General features: G+C 48.1%; 1 protein-coding gene across 6 annotated transcripts in view; it reads right to left on the reverse strand.

The window, feature by feature from the left end:
• The window catches only part of CACNA1C (calcium voltage-gated channel subunit alpha1 C), a 2,299,705-nt gene that overhangs the window by 1,428,564 nt on the left and 844,852 nt on the right, over window positions 1-26,289 (reverse strand). For all 6 annotated transcript variants that reach the window (XM_078673661.1, XM_078673663.1, XM_078673662.1 and 3 more), the window contains exon 3: window positions 272-377. In XM_078673661.1, coding sequence (XP_078529787.1) covers window positions 272-377 — 106 coding nt within the window. The remainder of the gene's footprint in view (window positions 1-271; window positions 378-26,289) is intronic.

Here is a 26,289-nt window from a genome sequence, read left to right on the forward strand (position 1 = left end):
AACCGTAGAGGCACCATGTAGAAACCAAAGTGGTACAAAATGGCGGCTTGAAGGACACCTGGCTGTCTCTGACTAGATTTTGCAAATCCCGTCTATGGTATCAGCAAATTACAGGTGAACAGAAGTCAAATTAAAAGTATTCGGGGTCAAAGGTAAATGACACAGTAACAGTGTAGAGCAACAACAAACCACAAGATGGCGACAGGTTAAGAAAGCATCCATAACAAGCAAGCAAGCAAGCAGCGGAAAGGGCGGGAAGGCGGTCACTTACCAGGTTCGAATTGGTGGCGTTGGAATCATCCTCCGGAAACGGGATGTAGATCGCTAAGGCCACACAATTAGCAAAAATAGTTAGGAGAATAATAATTTCGAAGGGTCTGAGGAGAGGAGTTAAGGAAAACGCCTCGAATGACAGACACGTGCACGCTATAGAGAGAGAAGAAAGAACCCGGCATTTATTAATAAAAAGACCGCGTGCAGAAAGCATTCCAGGCCTCGGCTGACATGAAACATCTGCCCTTTTTTTTCTCAAAGTGCTTTCAGACTTCCCAAGCCAAAATTCTTCCTAATATGTCAAGAGCAGTGCGAGCCGGTCGCGTGCCAGGGTAAACACCGAGTTCTGAAAAGTTTTCTCCTGTGTTTATTTAGATTTTCGTCTTGCTTTATTTACTTGGCCCTGTTTGTTTCGATGCTATTTATACCGCCCAGGCCAGAGGCACTTTCCCTCGTGTACTGTTGTTAATCTGTGTTGTCCCTTTTTTGTGGACACGCATTTGCATTTCCATACAAAAAGGATTTTTTAAATACTATTGCAGATTTTTTGGATCGGTCCTTAATTTGCAATTACAGCCTTTGCGACTGGCAAATCATAGACATGTTTGTGTATTTATAAAGCACAGACCTAACTGTAAAGCCAAGGAGCGTGGTTCAAGAGGCAGGGATACAGGCCAATGATGGCCCTGCAAGATACTCCAAGATAACACAGATGTAGTTCACACAGCTTCCACTTAGTCACAGTTTAAGCTGATATGGGTCCCGGCTTCCATTGCACAACAAATGCATTTTGTGCAAATGCACCCAGGATGTATATGATGTCCCATGAAAGACAGGAATAGAAAAGTTTCATTTTTGGCATGGCCTGAGGAGGTTACTGTCTTTCTCATCTCCTTCTGAGAAGAAGACGACCCTTCAGGGGCTTGTTCCCCCCACGTACTTCCATTGGGCCTGTCATATATGTGTATGTATTTATACCTATGTCTTCCCCATAATGTATCACCCTGCAGTCCCCTCATATGTCACACTGGAGATGATCTGATGGGAAAGCTTTGCCTGTGTGAAGATAAAGATCTGTCATTGGGTTGACTACATAGACGGGGTGGAAACATTGGCGTCCTATAGAGTGTCTCTAAGAGTGTGTGTGTATGTATATATATGTATATATATTACCTACTGGCGGTCGCCAGTAGGTATATATAGTTAGGATTTTTTCTCTATGGGTTTTTTGAAAATTCTATGTCTAATAACTTTGGCGTTTGTGGACGGAATTGGCTGAAATTTTCAGGAAAATGGCACATTTTGTTTCTGAGCAGCCCCTGAAAATTTGGGGGGGTTTCGTCAAGGGGGGGCCGAGAAAAAAGGGGGGTCCCAAAACGTGTTTTTAACATTGATTTTTCCATAGGGCGGTTAGCCTCACTTTTAGCCCGAACGGCTGAATAGATTTGCACGAAACTTGGCAAAATTGTAGGGACTGGTAGCCCGATGTGCCTTTTGTAGGTCTCAATATATGTGCTCCAGTGGATTTTGAGAAATTAACGTTTAAAAAAAGATATATATCTGTAGCAGCGGACCGGGCAGCGCTCCAGGACGCGTACTTTTCGCGCAACGGAGCTTTGTGAAGCGAAGCTGATTGGTTCTCTGGCGTCTGTCAACATTCCAAAAAGTCCGTAGCTGCCGCCATCTTGTCTCTCGGTAGGATCGAGAGACAAGAGGAGGCCAAAACAAAGGGGCAAATAACCATAAGGGGGCATAGTAGATCCTCCCTGACCCCCTAGGTTTAATGTGGAGGCTTTAAAACGGCCCCGCGGGGCAAAAAAAAATAATTTTTTTTTTGTTTTTTTGCGTGGGTAGCGCCCGGTCCGGGAACCGGGAAGCTTTCTGAGCAGCGTACTGCAATGAAAAATGAATGATAGACTTTTCAAATACTGTTGTTAATTGATTGTTGGTTTTGTTGATTATTTTTTATTTTTTTTTATTTTTTAAGGATTGTTTATTGTGTTTAATAATTTATTAAACTTTCTAACGCGGCGCGTCATATGACGCATTACGCGACAACGCAGGTCCAGAATATAGTGAAAATGTCTCCACCAACCAGCGGACGGCACACAACCCCTTTCAGCAGGCTAAATAGTTCTGTTAAATGACAACAGAAGGGACAGGCAACAAGAACCATCAGTCAAAGAGGGGAGGGCAAGTTCTTCTCTACCGGGTCACGTTGGAGCGCTACCGGAACTGATCGAATTGGTAGTCTACAGTGTTTCTGGATGTTTCAGACTGAAGCTGGCGTTAGCATGAGAGCACCACCATTTCGTAGCTCCGTCGTGGCCATTCCACGAGCAATCATGCTAGGCGCTCCCCACCAGAAGCCTGCGGGAGTCGGGGGCCCCCAAGACTTTTGTAGAATCTTCAAGGATGAGGGGACGCTTTCGAGAATGGAGCCCAAGCTCTAGCAGACAAGCGTCCGAGTTCCAAGGTGTCGCAGGCCCATTTTAGTGGACCACGCCCAAATCTGAAGAGATGGCCGCCATTTTGAGAGTCCTGTGGCAGCCGCCTATCGCTGCACCGCAAGAGCGGGAGCAACTCAAGTACATGGTGAGCGAGACGCTGTAGTCGAAAGAGCGGGCGGTAAACAGCTGAATAGCGGAAGAGGCACAGTGTAGCAAAAGCGGGCTGAATGGCAAATGAAATGGAAAAGGGGTGCCCCACTACAGCGTGTCTTTAGGTGAAACGGATTGTGGGACAAGGTGAAGAATGGAAGAGTCACCAAAAGGAAAAAAGTTCCGCTTGACCCCGGGAGCCGGCCACCTATGTCGGGGGCGATCTCAGGCCACACCAGGGCAACACGACTTGGGGAGGGGGCCGGAGCCAAGCGCCCCCTCCGAGTCCGCGACATGACACCGTCCCTCGGGGGCCTCCGTCAAGCGGTTCAGGGTGGCACCGCATCACAACAGCCCCCACTTACTTTAAGAATAGTGAAGATGAAGCAATTGCAAATAGGCTTCAGACAATGTTACAAGCACTCCTCAAAACTTTGAACTTTCAGAGTGCATGAGTTGGGACAGCGAGGGGTGATTTGGTTTCTCGGACTGTTTTTCTGGTCTCTCACCACTGGCATACTTTAACGTTTTCTTGTTTGTAGGACATTAATAGGTTTTATCATTACGTTATGTTATCGTTTCTTTGTTTGTTGTTTAATAAAAGTTCATGTTCATGTTCATCAGTGGCCTACTGATTTTCGTTTTCCTATTTTTTTCTTTCCAGGTTGTTTCATGGTAAAGTTTCTGTTAACAGGATACAGTGATCACTTCGTTATTATTGCATATGTCCTTTTCACTAGGGGTGCTCTCTGGTCGGGCCAGATGACGTATCTCTAGTAAATGGTCCGGGTGAAAAAGGTGCATCAATCAGTGGGGAGTAGATAGGCATGACAGATTACAACGGGGGAGAAAGGTCCGCATTACGTACCCTTTCACTACTTGCAAAGATTTTCCTACGTTTATATGCAAACAGGGAATACCTCCAAAAAGAACTAATTCCCAAACAGTCAATGTTCGGACAATCAATCAATCAATGAGGAATGAAATAGGTACGACGTGTTAAAGGCTTGCGTTACCTACCCTTCACTATCTGCAAAGGGAGAGAGAATATTCCTATTCTTCCTCGTTTGCAGGTAGAGAAGATCCTTAAGAGAATTAACTTCGAACAATTCAATGCTCGATTGAAACAATCAACAAGGGGTACTGTGAACACAAATGAACGCCACTTATGTACATACGCATTGCTATTTTCAACAGGTTGTTCCTAATGTTTCTATTTTAGCGAGGTCAAAAAGAGATCCCATTAGTGGCCTACTGATTTTGCTCGATTCCTTTTGTTTTTTTACACGATTTTTCGCTATCTGCAAAGACTAAACAGAGTATTGCGACTCTGTGCTTGTTTGTAAATAGAGAATGAACCAAAGAGAACAATCAATCAAATGGAGAGAGAAGCAGGCACGACGTATTACAAAGGGGGCAAAGGGCTGCGTTAACTACCCTTCACTATCTGCAAAGAGAGAGTACTCCTAATAGAAATGAGGGGTGGGGGGCAGTATTCAAAGCAGATCAGTGTGCATAAACACGAAAATGTTTTTACTTACCACGTACTTGACATTCGACAGCTTATGATATTTGCTATTAAAAAACCATTGAAATTCACTGAAAAAACCATAGGTTATAGACCATATATAGTTAGGAATTAGCATTTACAAAACCTTGAAAATTCACTGAAAAAACCATAGGTTATAGACCATATATAGTTAGGAATTAGCATTTAAAAAACCTTATTTTACTCACACAAAACCATTGAAATTCCATATATAGTTAGTTGCACTAACTATATATCGCGCACCCGCAATCCACTGCTGATCATGTCACATATTACATCATTCATGACATGGTCAGTGACATCACTGATGACATCACTGATGACATCTCAAATGACATCACTGATGACATCACTGATGACATCTCATTTGACATCATTCTTGTGCTAATACGATAAACCTCTTCAGACTCTAATATAACCTTAGATACACTCAGTGTAAACAGACACTCACACACTGCCACTCATCCATGGAGTTACTCACACACCCAGTCAGTCATGCAAAGAAACAATCTCACCTCCATTTCTTCAACTATACAGTTAAACACACCTTACTTATTGAAACATATACTAACACATATTTACTCTCTTATACAATCCCTGATACACGTTCACAATGATCGATACAACCACTCACTCATTCAGTGGCTCTCATGCACAGTTATTTATATATGCCAACTTTCACATGTACTGTGTTTTACATATGTACTTACTATGACATGTAGCATTGAGATATCCATTCACTCATCAATACACTCATGCACACAGTCAACTGCCCATGTAGCTGTTTCCACATGCACTCTTGAACTCATACACCTAGTGAATAAACTGCTCACACATCTATGCATAGAGTCACACACCTTCCAGCCACCCCCACACAAACTCAATCTCCCATAGAAATACTTGGGCAACCAATTAATAACACATATAGCCTCTCGTATAGCTAATGATCAACACATGCAGCAGTTTACAGAACAACAGACATAATGATGCACAAATTAAGACAGTTTAGTCACTAACCCATGCATTCAGTGAGACACATTTAATCACTCACTCATACAGTCAGTCATGCACCTACTAAATCCTTCATCCAGACACTTATACATCCACTCAAGACATATTTTAACTTTACAGAAAAATACAGTCACTGGATGTTGTCATCAGTGATGTCATCAGTGATGTCATTTGAGATGTCATCAGTGATGTCATCAGTGATGTCACTGACCATGTCATGAATGATGTAATATGTGACATGATCAGCAGTGGATTGCGGGTGCGCGATATATAGTTAGTGCAACTAACTATATATGGAATTTCAATGGTTTTGTGTGAGTAAAATAAGGTTTTTTAAATGCTAATTCCTAACTATATATGGTCTATAACCTATGGTTTTTTCAGTGAATATATATATATATATGTATATATATATATACATACACATACATACAGTTGTATATATATATATATATATATATATATATATATATATATATATATATATACACACACACACACACACACACAACTTTGCATGTATATATATATATACACACACACAGTGGTAAAGCTCTACAGAGACATTATGAGCCTTTTATTATGATGAAAAGGAGCCATGTTTCAGAGAACCCATGAATTATTTTTCACGGAACCCTGTGAAATGTGTGTTTATATGCCACTGGATTTTGTGCAGTGAAAGAGCCCAGAGTGTGTGTGTTTTGTCTCTCTCTCGATCTCTATCTCTCTGTGGTACTAAGGGTGTTGGTGTCTAAATTGTTGATCGGATCCATGTGGAAGTTGAAATCGCCTCACATAAGTAGCGTTTGATATTTGAGTGCAAGCAAAACCAGAAGGTCCAACAACTTTGAACAAAAGTCTTTCTTGACTCTATGTGGTGTCGGCCATTCTTCCAGATCCAATCTTAAAACTTATATCCTCTGCCCAGTAGAAGGTGTCTGAACTCAGGAGGAACTCGGAGAGGACATCACAATGAGTAATCGCAACTCCACCTCCTGCTTTAATGCATTTGCCCTGCGAATAAATTTATAGCCAGGGGAATGGTGATCACAATATTAGGGTTGCATGTAGGGGTGAGCCATGTTTCTGTAACTAAGTTGGACCGCAGGCTTGCGGGAACTAATAATATCCAAATGCTGCTCTTTGCTCTTTTTACCTTCACCCACCTGTTTTCTAAACCCCTTTTTTGTTGGCTTTTAGGACTCTGCAAACTTTACCACTGCTAACCAGTACTAATGTGCTTATGCTCTTTCCTTTAAACATGTTGAAATTGACTTACACCCAATTGGCACATTTACTAACCTGTAAGTCCCTAGTCAAGTGGTACTACATGTACCCAGGACCTGAAAATTAAATACTACTAGTGGGCCTGCGGCACTGATTATGTCACCCACTTAAGTAGCCCTTTAAACATGTTTCATGCCTGCCACTGCAGACTTTGTTTGTAGTTTTAAACTGCCATTTTGGCCTGTCCAAATAAACCATTTACCATGCCCAAACCTTCATTTTTAATACTGATAAGTCAACCGTAGTGTAGGCCCTAAACAGCCTTTTGAGCAGGGTGCAATGTATTTAAAAAGTGGACATGTACTTTTGACTTTTACATGTCCTGGTAGTTAAAAACTCTAAAATGTGTTTTTCACTACTGCAAGGCGTAACTCTCCTATAAAATAACTTCGGGTTACCTTATTACTTTCAACAAGTGATACCTTTCAATTGGGAGCAATTAGGAATTTCAAATTTGGTGTCTAAAGAATTTTTATTTAAAGTTAGATTTTAAGCCACAATTCTGAAAATGTCACTTTTAGAAATTTGGTATTTTTTTGTCCTGACGATTTGGTGTCTGTAGCCTGTATCCTAGGGCACATGACTAGGTATAGCTGGCAGTTAGTCATTCTGTATTGCTCTCAGACAATCAGACAAAGGGTTAACCGGTATTGCCAGGATGGCCATCACTGACTTGAATGGGGGAGGGGAGCAGTGTCCTACCACACTTGCACATCACAAATGCTCTGCCTGTGCACACTCACAAAGGGTTTGACACTAGTCTTTTGTGGGCCAAGGCAGGAAAGCAGTAAATGCCAAACACCCCTGAGGGTGGAAACCTTCAGAACCTTACCCTATTTCTAAGTAGGTATTAGGTATAAATAATAGACCATTAGGCCCAACTCTTCAGCACACCTCTTGACATGTGGAAGGCTGAGAAGGACTACTCTGCTGCTTTGCTTCTGCCCTACTGCCAGAGTGAAGGACTGGACCCATATCTTGATGCAAGGACCACCAGCTAAGGGAAAGTTTGCTGGCCTCCTGATCAGAGTCTCTGGGACAGAAACGTTTTCAACTATCTTGAACCCAGCACATGAACTCTACTTGCTGTGAGCCTTGCCCTCTAAGTGGAGCCACCCGAGTCCTGGACCTTTGAAAGTGAGCCTGAAGGTGCTCTGTCATCCCAGTTATGGTCCTTTGGGCAGAACCGATGCGGCACAATGCATCTCCTCACAGCTCTGCTGAATCTTTAAAACTGCATATTTCGGTTTTGCTGGATTTTTGTTATGTTGGTTTCAAATAATTTATTAAATCTTACTCTGTTTTTTATTAATTGGTGTGGGTTTTTTCACTTTATTACTGTTTGAAGTGCTGCATTAATGCTTTACACATTGCCTCTATGTTAAGCATGACTGCTTCTGCACCAGGCTAATAGAGGGGTAGTCACAGGTTAATTTGGGGTTGCTTGTGAGCAATAATGGCTGGCAGGGAATGGGGATGAAAAAAATAAACTATTTCAAAAAACACTTACTTCTTCGGCCGTGGTGCCTCTCATCCACTTCCCTTCTGACGTGTCGCGGAACAGGAAGCCCACTGGTTCCCCTAGCCAATCACAATGCTGCAGTGCAGCATTGTAATTGGTATGAGCACAGTGGTTTGGCGCTTAGACAGTCAGTGCAGCCTGTGCATGTTCCGCACCAGGCTGTGCATCACAGCCTGGTGGGGAACATGGCAAGTGCGCATGACTGGCCGTCCTAAGATAGCCAACCAAATCGTCACGCTCACTTAGCGTGTGCCCACCACTCCTCCCCCTTTGACCCCAGACCCACCCTAACGTAGCCACATAGCTAAGAAAAATAGAATGATAATAATAATGTTTTTATAATTTTCTTTTCTTCCTTTTTTCACTGGTCTGAGAGAAGTGGGGCGACGCTCCTCTGCTTTAGCGAAGGAGCCGCCCCTGCTTGTGACTTCACACTAACAGAAATTGTGGCTGCTGCTTAAGTAGGGTTTCAACTACCCCAACCACTAATCCAATTTCCTACACCCAGAGTTCTACCTGGTGGTTAAGGAGGGACCAGTCGTTAATTTGCAGGCAAGAGATAAAGTTAAATGCATGCGGGAGGTGATAACAATGCAGTTGTCGGTGCAGGTGGGAGATTTACCGGGGACAGGACTCTGCTGAGAGTAGGAGAAAGGGCCTTCGACCACCACAGGAGACGCCCAGCTGCAGCCGACTTGAGGGAAGCGGTGAGTATTCAGTGAATGAACTGAGAATGCACATCAGTAAAGTCCACATTTTGTAAAGCGCACAATCACCCGTAAGGGTCTCTAGGCGCTGGGGGCCGTCGAGAAGATTAAGCGAGCTATTGCCCAGAGTCACATGGTGCTGGGCTAACCTGCCGCCGGAGCCGGGGATCGAACCTTGGTCCCCAGATTCCAGCGTCAGTCGCCCTGGCCGCGGCGCCACACCTCTTCCTATCATCAGTAAAACTCTTCCTATCATCAGTAAAACCTCCATAAGCATTTTGCATCAAAGCATTGGGGAGAAGCTGAGCAGCCTTAGGAGAAGAGCCAGACTGATAAAGTGGCCAACAATTGGGCTAAATAATCCCCAGGAGAGTGTGATGGGAAATGTAGTCAGTTCTGAGGAATAGGAAGGAATCTGTCCATTGTGTCACCCTGCAGTTCCCTCATACCTCACACTGCAGATGATCTGATGGGAAAGCATGGCCTGTGTGAAGATAAATAAAGATCTGTCATTGGGTTGACTGCATAGAAGAGGTGGAAACATTGCATCCTGACAGTCTGGGAGAGTGGTTTAGCTGGTGCCAGCTTACATTCGGCGCAGCCAGGGCTGGGTGGGACGGGTGAGGACGGGCGGAGAGTGCAGTGTTGTTTACTGAGAGGCATAGAACAACCTGCAGATAAAAGATGGCTGTGCAAAGGTTCAATGTCGGCTAACTTGCACCTCCGCATAATTTTATGTTAATCTTCACAAGCTTAACAAAGTACAAAGGATGTGAAGTTAAAAAAAAAGTCAGGGGAGCACCTTTAGAGGCAATTTGTGGCAAAGGTAAGATGCTCCTTCGAACAAAGTGGTCAACTGGTTATCGCTTTGAAGCTCTTCCCTTCTCAGATCCCACCTCATGCTAGATTTCACCCCTCTTGCGGGACTATTTCACTAGGGTGGAGTTCAGACTTCCATCTTCTACATCAGGCTTCTCCAGCCAGTAGCTCTCCAGCTACCTGTAAGTAGCTCTCCTGTGTGCTGTCCAGTGAACTAAATTAAAAGCGTTTGCTTATTTTAATTAATAAATGTGTTCCAAATCAGAAAAGCGTGTATTTGAAATGAAAATGTGTATATTTTCAGAATTCATAAGCTGATGTTTAGAGAAAAATTGCTGGATTTTGAAAAAATATTTAAAGCTGATATTTGAGAGATGAAAATCAAACACTGTTGGAGAAAATATTGGTAATTGTATTACTTTAGTACCGAGGCCCTGCAACGAAAGGCTTCTACGTACTATCCATGCAGAGGCATTCCACATTGATGAAGCATGTTCTAAATTGCTGCTAAGGGGCTAGTCCAATCGGTCAGTGTGTGGACCGGGTTTTGGGAGGTTTGTGGGCCTGTTTTATTGTCTGGATGGCCGTTTTTTATGGTTGATTTCCCAGATATTACCACAAACCTTGCCTGGAGCAAGCACAAATGGAAGCAGTCTCCCCTACTTTGCAAAAACACCTACACATAGTGCCTTTAAAAGTACAAAACTGCCCTATTTTCAAATGTGGGCCACCTTTTATTTTAGCTTTCTGGTGCAGTATTGGGGGACGGGAACTCTTATTTTGGGGTACTCGGCCCTTTTTTCTGCTCCTGTCCGACACGGAGTACGCGTGTAAGCAAAGGAAACGTAGGGGATGCGTGCAAGAGGCTGCAGTTGAGGTGATGCGCTATATAAATATAATTTAATTCATTAATTATTCATTCATTCATTCATTCATATGCAGGCCAGCCTTGGAGAGAGCCGAGGGTCAGGATGGAGAGCACGTGGGTGTGAAGAGCAGGCTGGACGGGGGCAGGTCCAGAGGGCCCAGCAGCCCTTCTCTGCTGGTAGATTCTCTGCTTAGACCACTGACAGGGAGCTCATCTGAGCTCGTGGATTCCCAGCTGCTTAATTAAAGAGGGTTAATTGATTAAGCGGTTCATGCAGAAAAGGGAGGTGGGCGGGGGACGGTCTGGCATGGTGACATGATGGTAGATGAAGTGGGAGAAAGAAGCCCATCCGTAAAGACATGCCAGACTAAAAAATACAGCCTGCTCTGGAACCAGAAGACAGTGAGAGGGTCCCCTTATGCAAAGATGCACAAGAGAAGTAACTCGTTTGAACCTGAGGCACATTCTCCATATTTGTGGAAGGAAGGACCATCTCATGGAGGCCCGAGTCACCGAGGGCCAGTGTCAGGAAGGGATAGGCTCATGGAGGCCAGTGCCGCGGAGGGCCAGTGCCGCAGAGGGCCAGTGCCGCAGAGGGCCAGTGCCGTGGAGGGCCAGTGCCGCAGAGGGCCAGTGCCGTGAAGGGCCAGTGCCATTGAGGGCCAGTGCCGCAGAGGGCCAGTGTCAGGAAGGGAAAGGCTCATGGAGGCCAGTGCCGCAGAGGGCCAGTGTCAGGAAGGAATAGGCTCATGGAGGCCAGTGCCGCAGAGGGCCAGTGCTGAAGAGGGCCAGTGTCAGGAAGGGATAGGCTCATGGAGGCCAGTGCCGCAGAGGGCCAGTGTCAGGAAGGGATAGGCTCATGGAGGCCAGTGCCGCAGAGGGCCAGTGTCAGGAAGGAAAAGGCTCATGGAGGCCAGTGCCGCAGAGGGCCAGTGCCGCAGAGGACCAGTGCCGCAGAGGGCCAGTGTCAGGAAGGAAAAGGCTCATGGAGGCCAGTGCCGCAGAGGGCCTGTGCCGCAGAGGGCCAGTGTCAGGAAGGGATAGGCTTATGGAGGCTTGTGCCGCAGTGGGCCAGTGCTGAAGAGGGCCAGTGTCAGGAAGGGAAAGGCTCATGGAGGCCAGTGCCGCAGAGGGCCAGTGTCAGGAAGGGAAAGGCTCATGGAGGCCAGGGCAGCAGCGGGCCAGTCTCAGGAAGGGATAGGCTCATGGAGGCCAGTGCCGCAGAGGGCCAGTGTTAGGAAGGGTTAGGCTCATGGAGGCCAGTGCCGCAGAGGGCCAGTGCCGCGGAGGGCCAGTTCCGCGGAGGGCCAGTGCCGCGGAGGGCCAGTGCCGCTGAGGGCCTATGCCGCAGAGGGCCAGTGTCAGGAAGGGATAGGCTCATGGAGGCCAGTGCCGCAGAGGGCCAGTGCCACTGAGGGCCAGTGACAGGAAGGGAAAGGCTCATGGAGGCCAGTGCCGCAGAGGGCCAGTCTCAGGAAGGGATAGGCTCATGGAGGCCAGCGCCGCAGAGGGCCAGTGTCAGGAAGGGAAAGGCTCATGGAGGCCAGTGCCACAGAGGGCCAGTGCCGCAGAGAGCCAGTGCCAGGGAGGGCCAGTGTCAGGAAGGGAAAGGCTCATGGAGGCCAGTGCCGCAGAGGGCCAGTGCCGCAGAGGGCCAGTGTCAGGAAGAGAGAGGCTCATGGAGGCCAGTGCCGCTGAGGGCCAGTGCCGCAGAGGGCCAGTGTCAGAAAGGGATAGGCTCATGGAGGGTGCCGCAGAGGGCCAGTGTTGGGAAGGGATAGGCTCATGGAGGCCAGTGCCGCAGAGGGCCAGTGCCGCAGAGGGCCAGTGTCGGGAAAGGCTCATGGAGGCCAGTGCCGCAGAGGGCCAGTGCTGCAGAAGACCAGTGTCAGGAAGGGAAAGGCTCATGGACGACAGTGCCGCAGAGAGCCAGTGCCACAGAGGGTCAGTGTCAGGAAGGGAGAGGCTCATGGAGGCCAGTGCCGCTGAGTGCCAGTGTCAGGAAGGGAGAGGCTCATGGAGGCCACTGCCGCAGAGGGCCAGTGCCGCTGAGGGCCAGAGTCAGGAAGTGATAGGCTCATGCAGGCCAGTGTCGCAGAGGGCCAGTGCCGCAGAGGGCCAGTGTCAGGGAGGGAAAGGCTCATTGAGGCCAGTGCCGCAGAGGGCCAGTGTCAGGAAGGGAGAGGCTCATGGAGGCCACTGCCGCAGAGGGCCAGTGCTGCAGAGGGCCAGTGTCAGGAAGGGAAAGGCTCATGGAGGCCAGTGCCATAGAGGGCCAGTGCCGCAGAGGGTCAGTGTCAGGAAGGGAAAGGCTCATGGAGGCCAGTGCCACAGCGGGCCAGTGTCAGAAAGGGAGAGGCTCATGGAGGCCAGTGCCGCAGAGGGCCAGTGCCGTAGAGGGCCAGTGTCAGGAAGGGATAGGCTCGTGAAGGCCAGTGCCGCAGAGGGCCAGTGTCAGGAAGGGAAAGGCTCATAGAGGCCAGTGCCGCAGAGGGCCAGTGCCACAGAAGGCCAGTGCCATAAAGGGCCAGTGTCAGGAAGGGAAAGGCTTATAGAGGCCAGTGCCACATAGGGCCAGCGCCGCAGAGGGCCAGTGTCAGGAAGGGATAGGCTCATGGAGGCCAGTGCCGCAGAGAGCCAGTGCCACAGGTGGCCAGTGTCAGGAATGGATAGGTTCATGGAGGCCAGTGCCGCAGAGGGCCAGTCTCAGGAAAGGATAGGCTCATGGAGGCCAGTGCCGCAGATAGCCAGTGCCGCAGAGGGTCAGTGTCAGGAAGGGAAAGGCTTATGGAGGCCAGTGCTGCAGAGGGCCAGTGCCGCAGAGGGCCAGTCTCAGGAAGGGATAGGCTCATGGAGGCCAGTGCCACAGAGGGCCAGTGCCGCAGAGGCCAGTGTCAGGTAGGGATAGGCTCATGGAGGCCAGTGGCACAGAGGGCTAGTGTCACAATGCCAGAGTCACAGTAGCAGAGGGCCAGTCACAGAAGCCAGAGTGGCAGAGAGCAGGTGTCATAGAGAGTCACAGCAACAATGGGCGAGTGTCATAGAGAGCCAGTACTATAGAGAGCTGGAGTGGCAGAGAGAGACAGAGTGGTAGAGGGCTAGTGTCATAGAGAGTCACAGCAACAATGGGCCAGTGTCATAGAGAGCCAAAGTGACAGAGCCAGTACCATAGAGTGCTGGAGTGGCAGAGAGAGACAGAGCGGCAGAGGGCTAGTGTCATAGAGAGTCACAGCAACAATGGGCCAGTGTCATAGAGAGCCCAAGTGACAGAGAGCCAGTACCATAGAGAGCTGGAGTGGCAGAGAGAGACAGAGCGGCAGAGGGCTAGTGTCGTAGAGAGTCACAGCAACAATGGGCCAGTGTCACAGAGAGCCAGTGTCATAAAGAGCCAGTACCATAGAGAGCTGGAGTGGCAGAGAGAGACAGAGTGGCAGAGGTCCAGTGTCATAGAGAGTCACAGCAACAATGGGCCAGTGTCATAGAGAGCCAAAGTGACAGAGCCAGTACCATAGAGAGCTGGAGTGGCAGAGAGAGACAGAGTGGCAGAGGGCTAGTGTCATAGAGAGTCACAGCAACAATGGGCCAGTGTCATAGAGAGCCAAAGTGACAGAGCCAGTACCATAGAGAGCTGGAGTGGCAGAGAGAGACAGAGTGGCAGAGGGCTAGTGTCATAGAGAGTCACAGCAACAATGGGCCAGTGTCATAGAGAGCCAAAGTGACAGAGCCAGTACCATAGAGAGCTGGAGTGGCAGAGAGAGACAGAGTGGCAGAGGGCTAGTGTCATAGAGAGTCACAGCAACAATGGGCCAGTGTCATAGAGAGCCAAAGTGACAGAGCCAGTACCATAGAGAGCTGGAGTGGCAGAGAGAGACAGAGTGGCAGAGGGCTAGTGTCATAGAGAGTCACAGCAACAATGGGCCAGTGTCATAGAGAGCCAAAGTGACAGAGCCAGTACCATAGAGAGCTGGAGTGGCAGAGAGAGACAGAGTGGCAGAGGGCTAGTGTCATAGAGAGTCACAGCAACAATGGGCCTGTGTCATAGAGAGCCAAAGTGACATAGCCAGTACCATAGAGAGCTGGAGTGGCAGAGAGAGACAGAGTGGCAGAGGGCTAGTGTCATAGAGAGTCACAGCAACAATGGGCCAGTGTCATAGAGAGCCAAAGGGACAGAGCCAGTACCATAGAGAGCTGGAGTGGCAGAGAGAAACAGAGTGGCAGAGGGCTAGTGTCATAGAGAGTCACAGCAACAATGGGCCAGTGTCATAGAGAGCATAAGTGACAGAGAGCCAGTACCATAGAGAGCTGGAGTGGCAGAGAGAGACAGAGTGGCAGAGGGCTAGTGTCATAGAGAGTCACAGCAACAATGGGCCAGTGTCATAGAGAGCCAAAGTGACAGAGCCAGTACCATAGAGAGCTGGAGTGGCAGAGAGAAACAGAGTGGCAGAGGGCTAGTGTCATAGAGAGTCACAGCAACAATGGGCCAGTGTCATAGAGAGCCAAAGGGACAGAGCCAGTACCATAGAGAGCTGGAGTGGCAGAGAGAAACAGAGTGGCAGAGGGCTAGTGTCATAGAGAGTCACAGCAACAATGGGCCAGTGTCATAGAGAGCCAAAGGGACAGAGCCAGTACCATAGAGAGCTGGAGTGGCAGAGAGAGACAGAGTGGCAGAGGGCTAGTGTCATAGAGAGTCACAGCAACAATGGGCCAGTGTCATAGAGAGCCAAAGTGACAGAGCCAGTACCATAGAGAGCTGGAGTGGCAGAGAGAGACAGAGTGGCAGAGGGCTAGTGTCATAGAGAGTCACAGCAACAATGGGCCAGTGTCATAGAGAGCCAAAGTGACAGAGCCAGTACCATAGAGAGCTGGAGTGGCAGAGAGAGACAGAGTGGCAGAGGGCTAGTGTCATAGAGAGTCACAGCAACAATGGGCCAGTGTCATAGAGAGCCAAAGTGACAGAGCCAGTACCATAGAGAGCTGGAGTGGCAGAGAGAAACAGAGTGGCAGAGGGCTAGTGTCATAGAGAGTCACAGCAACAATGGGCCAGTTTCATAGAGAGCCAAAGTGACAGAGAGCCAGTGTCATAGAGAGCCAAAGTGACAAAGAGCCAGTGTCATAGAGAGCCAGTACCATAGAGAGCTGGAGTGGCAGAGAGAGACAGAGTGGCAGAGGGCTAGTGTCATAGAGAGTCACAGCAACAATGGGCCAGTGTCATAGAGAGCCAAAGTGACAGAGCCAGTACCATAGAGAGCTGGAGTGGCAGAGAGAGACAGAGTGGCAGAGGGCTAGTGTCATAGAGAGTCACAGCAACAATGGGCCTGTGTCATAGAGAGCCAAAGTGACATAGCCAGTACCATAGAGAGCTGGAGTGGCAGAGAGAGACAGAGTGGCAGAGGGCTAGTGTCATAGAGAGTCACAGCAACAATGGGCCTGTGTCATAGAGAGCCAAAGTGACAGAGAGCCAGTGTCATAAAGAGCTGGAGTGGCAGAGAGAGACAAAGTGGCAGAGGGCTAGTGTCATAGAGAGTCACAGCAACAATGGGCCAGTGTCATAGAGAGCCAAAGTGACAAAGAGCCAGTGTCATAGAAATCCAGTGCCATAGAGAGCTGGAGTGGCAGACAGAGACAGAGCGGCAGAGGGCTAGTGTCATAGATAGATAGTGGCAGAGAGGTAGTGTCAAAGAGATTCACAGTGACAGAGGGACAGTCACAGGGGCTATGTCGAGAGGAGAGCAGTGTTAGGGTGCTACTGAGGGTCAGTGTGATGGTAGTTTACTGTCAAAGTGTGAGACTTCGTCCATGACATAAGAGTCTGTGTCACAAAGGGCCAATGTCCTGGAGGGTAAGTGTCACAAAGATTCAGCATCACAGGGGGTCAATTTCACATAGGAGCCTTTGTCACTGAAGGTAAGTGACATAGTCAGTGTCACAGAGGATAAGTGACATAGAGGGTCAGTGTCATGGAGGGTCAGTGTCATGGAGGGCCAGTGTCACATACGAATCTGTGTCTCAGATACAAGTGTCACCGAGGGCCGGTGACAGGGGTTTAGTACCATACTCCAATGTCCATCACAGAGCCACTGCCACGGAGAGTGAATGGAAGAGCGGGCCGGGGTCAAACAGAGCAAGTGTCCAAAGAGTGACCGTGCCGCCGGCCACAAAGATCCTGTATCACACAGTGTCACGGAAAACCAGTGTCACAGAGGGCCTGAGTCACCGCGGTGTCATGTCAAAGAGGGCCAGTGTTTTTTCCCAGACAGTCAATGCCACAGAGGATCAATATCCCAGAGGGTAATTATGACAGATTGTCAGTGTCATAGAGGGTTAATGTCACGGTGAGCCTGTCATCAAGGATCTGTGTCACAGAGGAGCCTGTGCCACTGAGGGCGAAACTCGCAGTGGGCTGTGCTATAGAGTGTACCGCATAGGAATCTGAGTTACTGAAAGAGTCAGTGTCACAGAGGGCTAGTGTGACGGTGACAGTGCTTAATTTGAGCCAGTGGTTTCCAGTGCTCAGCACCAGCACTTAATTTTCCGCACTGGCACTTATGACAGTTTGCCATATGGCGGCGCTATTTGTCTAATTTAGAGATACACATCACAAAAGTTGTTTATTAATAGAATGTACATTAGAATTGAATAATATCTACCATTCTTGTAGCTTTGGAGGCCTGGAATAGTCTGAATTATCTCACTTGTAGAAGTGTGATGGCCAGTAGTTGTGTTGGTGCTGTCATTTGGCCACACTGGCAGGTGCAATGGGTGGTGCAAGAAGCAGTTGCCTCCTGAAGAAGGACTGGCACTTATATTTTTACAAATTAAGCACTAGACAGTGGGTCCATGCCACAGAGGGTCTGGTAGAGTCACAAAGCGCCCCAAAAAATCCCGACAAGTAATCCTCTGTCCAGTCACAGATACGCTCACAGAACTTGTGAAATAGTGTCAATGACGTCAGAGCTCCAAAACCTAGCCCAATGTGTGTACCTTCTGTCCTGTAACTGTTGATTATCTGCCAATATTATTCTACTTCTCTGCAAAGTGCTCCATGACTTCGTAGAGCGTAGTACAGAATTACCCAATATAGACTACATACGTTTTTTTAAGCGGTTTTGAATTGGGACCGAGCTTCAATGGGAAGCCATTGGAGGGTTTGTAGGGCCTGGAAAATGTGATCATGTTTCTTGAGACCTAATAAAAAGCATGCTGCTGCATGTAGAGTTTCTATTACTGGGCCTAGATGAACTTTGGGAAAGCCTGAGAGAAGGGCAATTCCGTAATCTAGTCTAAAGAGGACGAGAGACTACACCACTGTTTTTAAATCTTGTTCCGGGATCAGTTGTCTGACGCCACACAGCTGCCTGAGTTTGTGTTGTGCACCTTTGGCCATGGCTGTGATGTGGCTGTGGAGGTTTAGATGATTGTCAAGGGTGATACCATGGGATCTAGCAACAGTGCTTAATTTGAGCTGGTGGTTTCCGGTGCTCGGCACTGGCACTTGCCACATGTTGGCGATTTGTTAGTGAAATAATAAATTAAAACAACAAATACCTGCCACCCAAGTCATTCTTACAGCTTTGGGGACCTAAACAGTCTGAGTTTACACACTTGTAGGGTGTGATGGTTAGTAGTTGTTTAAATACTGTCATTGGTAGTGCTGATAGTGGCAATGTGTGGTGCATGCTGCAGTGGCCTCCTAACGATGGGCCCTGCCACATGTGTTTTTTTCAAGCACTGAGCACTTTGGACAATGACGGGCAGCCATCCAGGGGAGGAATGTTTTTTTTTTTTTAAACCTTTATTGACGTAGAAGAGTACACCGCTATTCAGCCGAACATCCCGGGGGCACGGCAGCACATTAAAGACACAGCAATATGGCATACAGCGATCACATTTCCGGATAAGTGAGGTTCAATTTTATTTTAAACAGGATGACATCAGGAACATAAAAAGCTGCAATATAACGTAAAGGAATGTGGGGACCAGGTGCCGAGCCGTAAAGTATAGTCATAGTATGGGCGGGCCAGACAAGAATTCTTGCAAGATTTAAGACGATCACAAATAAGGCATGGGTACTTTATCAAAGAACAGGATATACACGCATACAATTACTGTAAATACCGATTAAACGCCAGCCCAGGTCTTACCTAAAGCGCAACAACAGCTCAGACACAGAATACGACAAATCAATGAGCACTTAGAGACCAACACAATAACTGATCCCAGACGCAGAAAAAGGAAAAAGGAAAGGGAAAACCAAAAGAGCGAAGAAAAAGGCCATTGAAACAAAAAGAGAAAAAATAAACCCCTCCCCCCAACCCCCCACCCCGCACCCCTGCAGTTGGCTACGGCCTAACCCCCCAGGCAGCGTGCCTGTCACCCAGTACCTAAACCCGAAATATAGAAGAGAGAGGAAATATAGAAAGGGGGAGAAATATAAAGAAAGAAAAAACATTGAGGGGTCCCCAGTACGGGCTCCCGGCCCCCCCCCCCCACCGCCACGCAGCAATTCAAACACCTCAGCGCCGCTACCAAGATGTCAAAGGCGACAACCTAAAACAGGATAGTGGTCACCACTCCAGTTCCAAAAGTCGCACAATTAAGATGAGAGCCCCCGTGCAGCAACCCAATAAACAAATAACCAACACTCAGCTCCAACCCACCCAGTCATAGTGGAGACACATCTCAATCCGCCCTGCGTAGGGTCAGACAAACAAAGTACCAAAAGTAATGCAGGCAGGTAAGTCCGATGGAAGGTAGGGAATCTTGCAGCACACCAGAACACGACACTCTCGAAGGCCCTCCACAGCCCATCCGGCAGCTCCAAAGCAAACAATCAAAGTCCAATCCAAAAGAGCACAGTCATTGTGTTGTGTAAGAATGTGTCCACAGGACGATCCATAGCGGTACAAGCGGGAGACTTCCAAAATACCGACTCTCGCTTCTCAGCCACGGTGAAAGTCACAGCGCCACTTCCACAGCAGTGTCTCCACCAATACCTGCGGGGGGGATACCACAAGCGAAGACCCCAGAGATGATCCCGGCGTCGGGTTTTCCTTCATGTCGGATAGACCAAGATTAGAACACAGCGGCCACCCAATCCGGACCGTGAATTACTGGCAAACAATGGGGGGGGCCTTCTGATCCCCCCTCCCCAGTCTTCAGTGCGCGCCACTATCACCACAGGCTGGTACGGCTCAGTGAAGACAAGTGCATAAACCGGGACCCCCAGCACAAGTGCCGCATAGATGTTCACCAACGCAACCAGCTCGAGAGACAAAAAAAGGGGGGGGGGTTCTTAATACCAACGCCTCCATGTTGCACACAGCGTGGGTACCATCTCCATTTCCCCGTAGAAGGTCACATATTCACCCCCAAGATCTCAAAGGCGCCGTCAAAACTGATGCGGATCCATCGGCTCCGATCCCCTAGAGTGCGGGATACAAGCAGTTGCGCGCTGGTTACACATGCCATGTTAGGGAGACAATGAGCGGCGCCAAATATTCCTGGCCCACAAAGCAGCAATCGAGGGGGGGGGGGGGCACGACATCCATAGATGGAGGGCAGGATGCAGAGAAACATCGGGCTCAACAGAGCGGGTGCCGAGTGCATATTCAGAGGTGGGTGGGCCTCCATAGTGGTAGACCGGCATCTTCCGGGTCCGTGTGACCGCTGTTGTTCAACTCGCGGCCGGCAGCCGCATCACGCGGGGTCGCAGCTCCGGGGCTCGTGAAGGCCGCAGTGTGCAGGAGGGCATATCTTCATCCTCAGGGCTCGGAAATCAGCCCGAGTCGCACCCGGAGGGGCAGCGCTCTCTCCGACGCTCGAAACCCCGGCAGCAGCGCGGAACAGATAGCGAGATCCGGCGGTAGGGGAAGAGGGCCGACGGAGCCGGGAGCCCGGGCGACCATCTTGGCCGCCGGTCTGGCTCCGCCCCCCAGGGGAGGAATGTTGGCCATTAATTACTAAGTTTTTGCTTTCATAGGTGAGATCAAAAGAAATTCTGTTTTAGTTGGGTTGAGTTTTAGATGATGGTTAGACATACGGGGCCTTATTTATGAAGGTCTTGCGCCGCCGGTACGTCACTTTTAAAATGGGAAAAAGTGACGTACTAGTGGCGCAAGGCTTTCATAAATAAGGCCCACAGTTTTGAATCTTTAAGAACGTGATTGAAAGGAGGGCATGTCATAGATGGGTCAGCACCACCGAGAGCCCGCAAGGTTCGGTTCTTTTCACATGCATTTCCTCAGATTTAAAATACATTTTCAGCCGCGGTCGGTAGGGGAGTACCTGTCGGGGCGATGACATTGGGAGGGGGAGGGGCAGGGTGGGGGTTAGTAATGTATGGATAATGGAGGTTTACAGGTAAGTAAACATTTTAAAAAATCAAACGAATTTCGTTGCGCGCACAGCATCCCCAAATGCAATGCAGTGCGAGCAACGAAATTCGTTTGATTTATTTAAATGTTTACTTACCTACAAACCTCCATTATCCACACATTACTAACCCCCACCCTGCCCCTCCCCCTCCCCACGTCACCGCCCGCCAGGTAGTCCCCTACCGACCGCGGCAGAACATTTTACCTCCAGCCCTCTAGGGTGAAATCTGAAAATTTCGACCTACTTTGCTCTATATAAAGAAATTAATTCTGTCATCTGAACAACAATTAGCCCACCTTTATCAAACGGTTAAGGAGGTCAGGCGCGTAACCTACATTACGTCATTTTAGCTGACATACAGGTCTTTCAAATACCACAGTGTTATCCTAATTCCTAAATGTAAAAAATAACTCTATGTTTCCGCTATCAAATGAATCCAAAAGCCATGTCTTGTGAGATAGAAAGAGGCCAGGACTATAAGTCAAAAGCAGTAAAAGGTGGCTCCCAGCTCGGCTTTCTATATTCTGGTTGATCTTGTGCACATGACTGTGTCCAGTACACATTACCTTACTCGCTTTGAATGATGAAAGGGATTACTTGAGTAACCACACTCGGGAGAGGATTGGACGAGCTGCCCTTTCCTTCCCGTATGAGGGTGTGAGGGTCTGTGAGAGAGTCAGGGGGGGTGGGAGGTCTTTTTCACTGTCCCCCAGACCTGGGTTGAAAGTGAGTGGTAGTAGTTTTCTTTGCACAGCGATATGTGGAGCTCTAACCACAAAATAATGAATTTGTACATTATTTTGGAGCAAGTGTGCAGTCAGGGGGAGAGTGTTTGCAACTCTTCTGGCAATAAGGGTTCAGGGCAGGCTATAATGACGTACAGCAGAGAGCATCGCTCCTAAGGGCTACTCTTCGAAGAGAAAGGCATGGGTGGCTCGTTGAGAAGGGCTTCCACTGGGCATCAAGGAGCCAGAAAAAATACAAAGGTTTGCAAATTCTCAATGATAAACACAATGGGTTGTGTTTAGAGATGAAAAATGCAGTAGACCTTGGAAACGTCCCTTGAGAGTAGGCCTGAAAGAAATGTGTACTAAAGAAAAGAGTGCAAAATTGCATGCGAAGCAAAAAACAGAACTTGCGTATACCTTGTTCCAGTGATCTCACATTAGGATTTTTAGAGAGCAAAATCTCAATGACCCGACATGACATAATGGCGTAATCTTGGGCACTTGTAACAAGTGTGAAGCAAAATGCCCGAAATTACAAGTGATTATAGCAGCGTAAATGAAATTTCGCCCTGGCCTATTCATTATCTAGTGGACGTGAAGTGTTGGGAGCACTGGCGGCAGCTCTGTGCATTTCTCGCTGTCCGTTGGCATCAGGTAAGGAAGCAGGAGGTTGATAAGTAAGCAACACTCAAGCTGCACTTAGTTGGTTCTTTCTCTGTTTACCCTGGTTCTGGCCTTTACTTGGGCTCAACGCAGTTGTATTTCGCTGCGGGAAGCTTGTCTCCTCTTCACAGTGGTGTATTATCCAATCTCTGTGTATGTGCTCTGGCTCTTCGATTGACAATGCCGGTTACCATCAACAGAGCATCTCACAGGAGGTTTTCCCACGACCCACCGCAGTGACCATGAACATTGACTGTCCCTTTACATAGGAGTTGATCCCATGTGTCTTCATAGTGTCACAGAAAGCTGCCATTGTGCTGCCCCAGGAAGGCTTCCTTGAACTTCCGCGCGACACTCAACAACCCGTGTCTTGGGGCCTGATTTAGATCTTGGCGGACAGGTTACTTCGTCACAACGATGATAAATATCCCATTTGCTGAAATATAAATCGCATTATATCCTATGAGATTTATATATCTCCGTTGACAGGATATCCATTGCTGGTGTGATGGAGTAACCCGTCTGTCAAGATCTAAACTAGGCCCTTTGACTGGTACTGTCGTATGGTGGGGAGGGCTTCTCTCAGCAGCAGACACATTGTCCCACCACGGATCCGGCTCAACCGCCAGGAGGCACAGAACTCATGGGAACATCTGGGAAAACCCCAACACATGGAATGTCACAGGAAACGCCAATAGTATGAGTTTTTCCAAATATGGATGGCAAGTGTACCAGAGGAGTGCGGTCTACCGCTACTCTGGCACACACTCTTGACCGTAAAAGGACCGATGTTACATGTGGTATCTAAACATACTGCATCCAACGCACCCCAGCCAACACTGCTTTGTGTGGCAAAGGTTATTGTGTTCAAAAGGTTAGTGTACGTGCACAACCAAGTTCAATGCGAAACATGTTCAATAAAGGATATTATATGATCAAAAGTATTTTGATGTGTTCCCGGGGTTTCGCTCTCCGGCATAAAGCGTGAAAGAACAGTCAAAACGAATAGCACACCCTTAATAGGGTGAGTCCCCTAAGGCACAAACTGGGTAGGGTTTAATTCAACTTCATGTAAAATAAAGAAGATAATCCAAAATTCATTGTAGATTGTCTTATATATTTCTTGTTTCTTTTCACAAAATCATATGAATTTCAATTCAATTCATGATTCTAAATGGACAATAGAATCATACCTGAAGTTGAATTAGACCCCACACAGGGTTTGGATTGTGCCTATGGGCACTCACCTTATTATGGGTGTGCTAATCGTTTTGAAGGTTATTGTGTTGTCACTTGTTCTCTAGTCCTCAGTGCCACCCACATCAATGTATGTGAAGATGTCATATTTACTGTGCTCTCTTACCCTGTTGAGTCCATGGTCTCCCCAGTTCTGCCCATGCTCTGCAAGGGCCAGAGTCTCTGCATGAGTCGGGCCTAACTTGGCACACACACAATCTGGGTGGTGCAACAAGATGAATGTGTCAGACCCCCACGCCCTAGTTCTCAAAAGGACTGAATGTCAAACACCACAGGATGTGGTATTAAAGTCCAGAGGGGCAGTGGCCCCAATCGATCAAACCCCATCATTTCGTGTCTTTGCTTCTCAGTACGAACCAACACATGGCAAAAGGTGACTTACTATCTCCCCTCGTATCTTAGAACCATTTCACCGGGGTAATCCAACATTTTTCTGGAGAATTCTCAAAAATAAATTTTCAGGTATCAATTGTACATTTACTTTCTATCATTGCTAAACAACCTTTACTTCCCGTCAGTGTCGCCTTCCCTGCTGGAGCCACCTTTACGTCCTTTCAGTGCCACTCTCTTTGCTGGAGCCACCTTTACTTCCTTTCAGTGCCACTCTCTCTGCTGGAGCCACCTTTACTTCCTTTCAGTGCCACTCTCTTTGCTGGAGCCACCTTTACTTCCTTTCAGTGCCACTCTCTCTGCTGGAGCCACCTTTACTTTCTTTCAGTTCTAACCTATATGTTTGAGTTACTTTTACTTTCTTTCAGTGCCACCCACCTTGCTCGAGTCACCTTTACTTTCTATCAGTTTGGCCTCCCTTGCTTGAGTTACCATTACTTCCTGTCAGCGCCACCCTACTAGCTTGAATCACTTTTACTTTTTACCATTTCCACCCTCCTTGCTCAATCTACCTTTACTTCTTTTCAGTGCTACTTTTCTTGCTTGAGTCTCCTTCACCTACTATCAGTGGAGCCCTCCTTGCTCGAATCACCTTTACCTCCTGTCAGTGCTGTCCTTTTAGCTCGAGTCACTTTTACTTCCTGTCAGTGCTGCCCTCCTTGCTCGAATCACCTTTACTTCCTGTCAGTGCCACCCTCCTTGCTTGACTCACCTTTACTTCCTGTCAGTGCCACCCTCTATGCTCGAGTCACCTTTACTTCCTGTCAGTGCCACCCTCCTTGCTTGACTCACCTTTACTTCCTGTCAGAACCACCCTCCTTGCTTGACTCACCTTTACTTCCTGTCAGTGCCACCCTCTATGCTCGAGTCACCTTTACTTCATGTCAGTGCCACCCTCCTTGCTTGACTCACCTTTACTTCCTGTCAGTGCCGCCCTCCTTGCTTGACTCACCTTTACTTCCTGTCAGTGCCACCCTCCTTGCTTGACTCACCTTTACTTCCTGTCAGTGCCACCCTCCTTGCTTGACTCACCTTTACTTCCTGTCAGTGCCGCCCTCCTTGCTTGACTCACCTTTACATCCTGTCAGAGCCACCCTCCTTGCTTGACTCACCTTTACATCCTGTCAGAGCCGCCCTCCTTGCTTAACCCACCTGTATTTCCTGTCAGAGCCGCCCTCCTTGCTTGAGTCACTTTTACTTCCTGTCAGACCCGCCCTCCTTGCTTGACTCACCTTTACTTCCTGTCAGTGCCACCCTGTTATGTTATTAATGGTCTTGTATAGCGCTCAGCTACTCCGAGGAGTGTCCCGGCGCTTTAAAAAACCTGATGCGACTGTTGGGAGCAGTGGAGGGACAGGAAACTATTGAACAAAGAGCCAGGACTTTAACTCTTTCCTAAAAGTCAACAAATTTGTGATTTTCCTCAAAGGAACTGGCAGGGAGTTCCATAGCTTGGGGGCCAGATAACAGAAGGAACGACCCCCGATCCGGGCCCGACGTATGGACGCCAAGGCCAGAGAGGGTGACCTTGGCGTTCTGGACGGCATGTAGAAGGCCAGTCGATTTCTAATATATTTTGCTCCAGAGTCATGAAGTGCTTTGAAAGCTAGTGTAAGTGCCTTGAAGGCCACCCGTTTCCTAATTGGGAGCCAATGCAATTTTTTCAATAGCTCTTTTGCGCTGGTTCTACGATGGAGGCCATAGATGGCTCTAGCAGCCGAATTCTGCACTACCTGTATGCGAGATAACAGGTATTCAGGCATGCCCAGGTAGAGGACGTTGGAATAGTCCATGTGGGAGCCTATCAAGGCCTGTACAATGACTTTTCGATGAGCAAGAGAGAGCATAGGAAGAAATTTCCTAAGCATTTTCAAAATGCCGAAACACTTTCCAACAAGACCTAGGATCTGAGGTTTCAGAGTAAGACCCTCATCAATCTGCACTCCCAGATTCTTTGCCTTGGAGGAAACAGCCGATGGAGGAAACATGGCCGGAGGCCACCAAGACTGCCATCTGGGATCGGCGGGACAGCCAAAAAACAGCAGCTCCGATTTATCGGAGTTGCATTTGAGGCTATGATGTTCAAACCATTCAAACACTGCCCCCAGGCAGCCTCTGATCCGCACGCCGTCAAAGTCCACGCCCTTCTTGCAGGTGAAGAGAAGCTGGGCTTCATCAGCGTAAGAAACTATCTGGGCACCGAAAGACTCTATGCTCGAGTCACCTTTACTTCATGTCAGT

The sequence above is a fragment of the Lissotriton helveticus genome, chromosome 1_1 (genome assembly GCF_964261635.1).
Source record: "Lissotriton helveticus chromosome 1_1, aLisHel1.1, whole genome shotgun sequence".
NCBI classification, from domain to species: domain Eukaryota; kingdom Metazoa; phylum Chordata; class Amphibia; order Caudata; family Salamandridae; genus Lissotriton; species Lissotriton helveticus.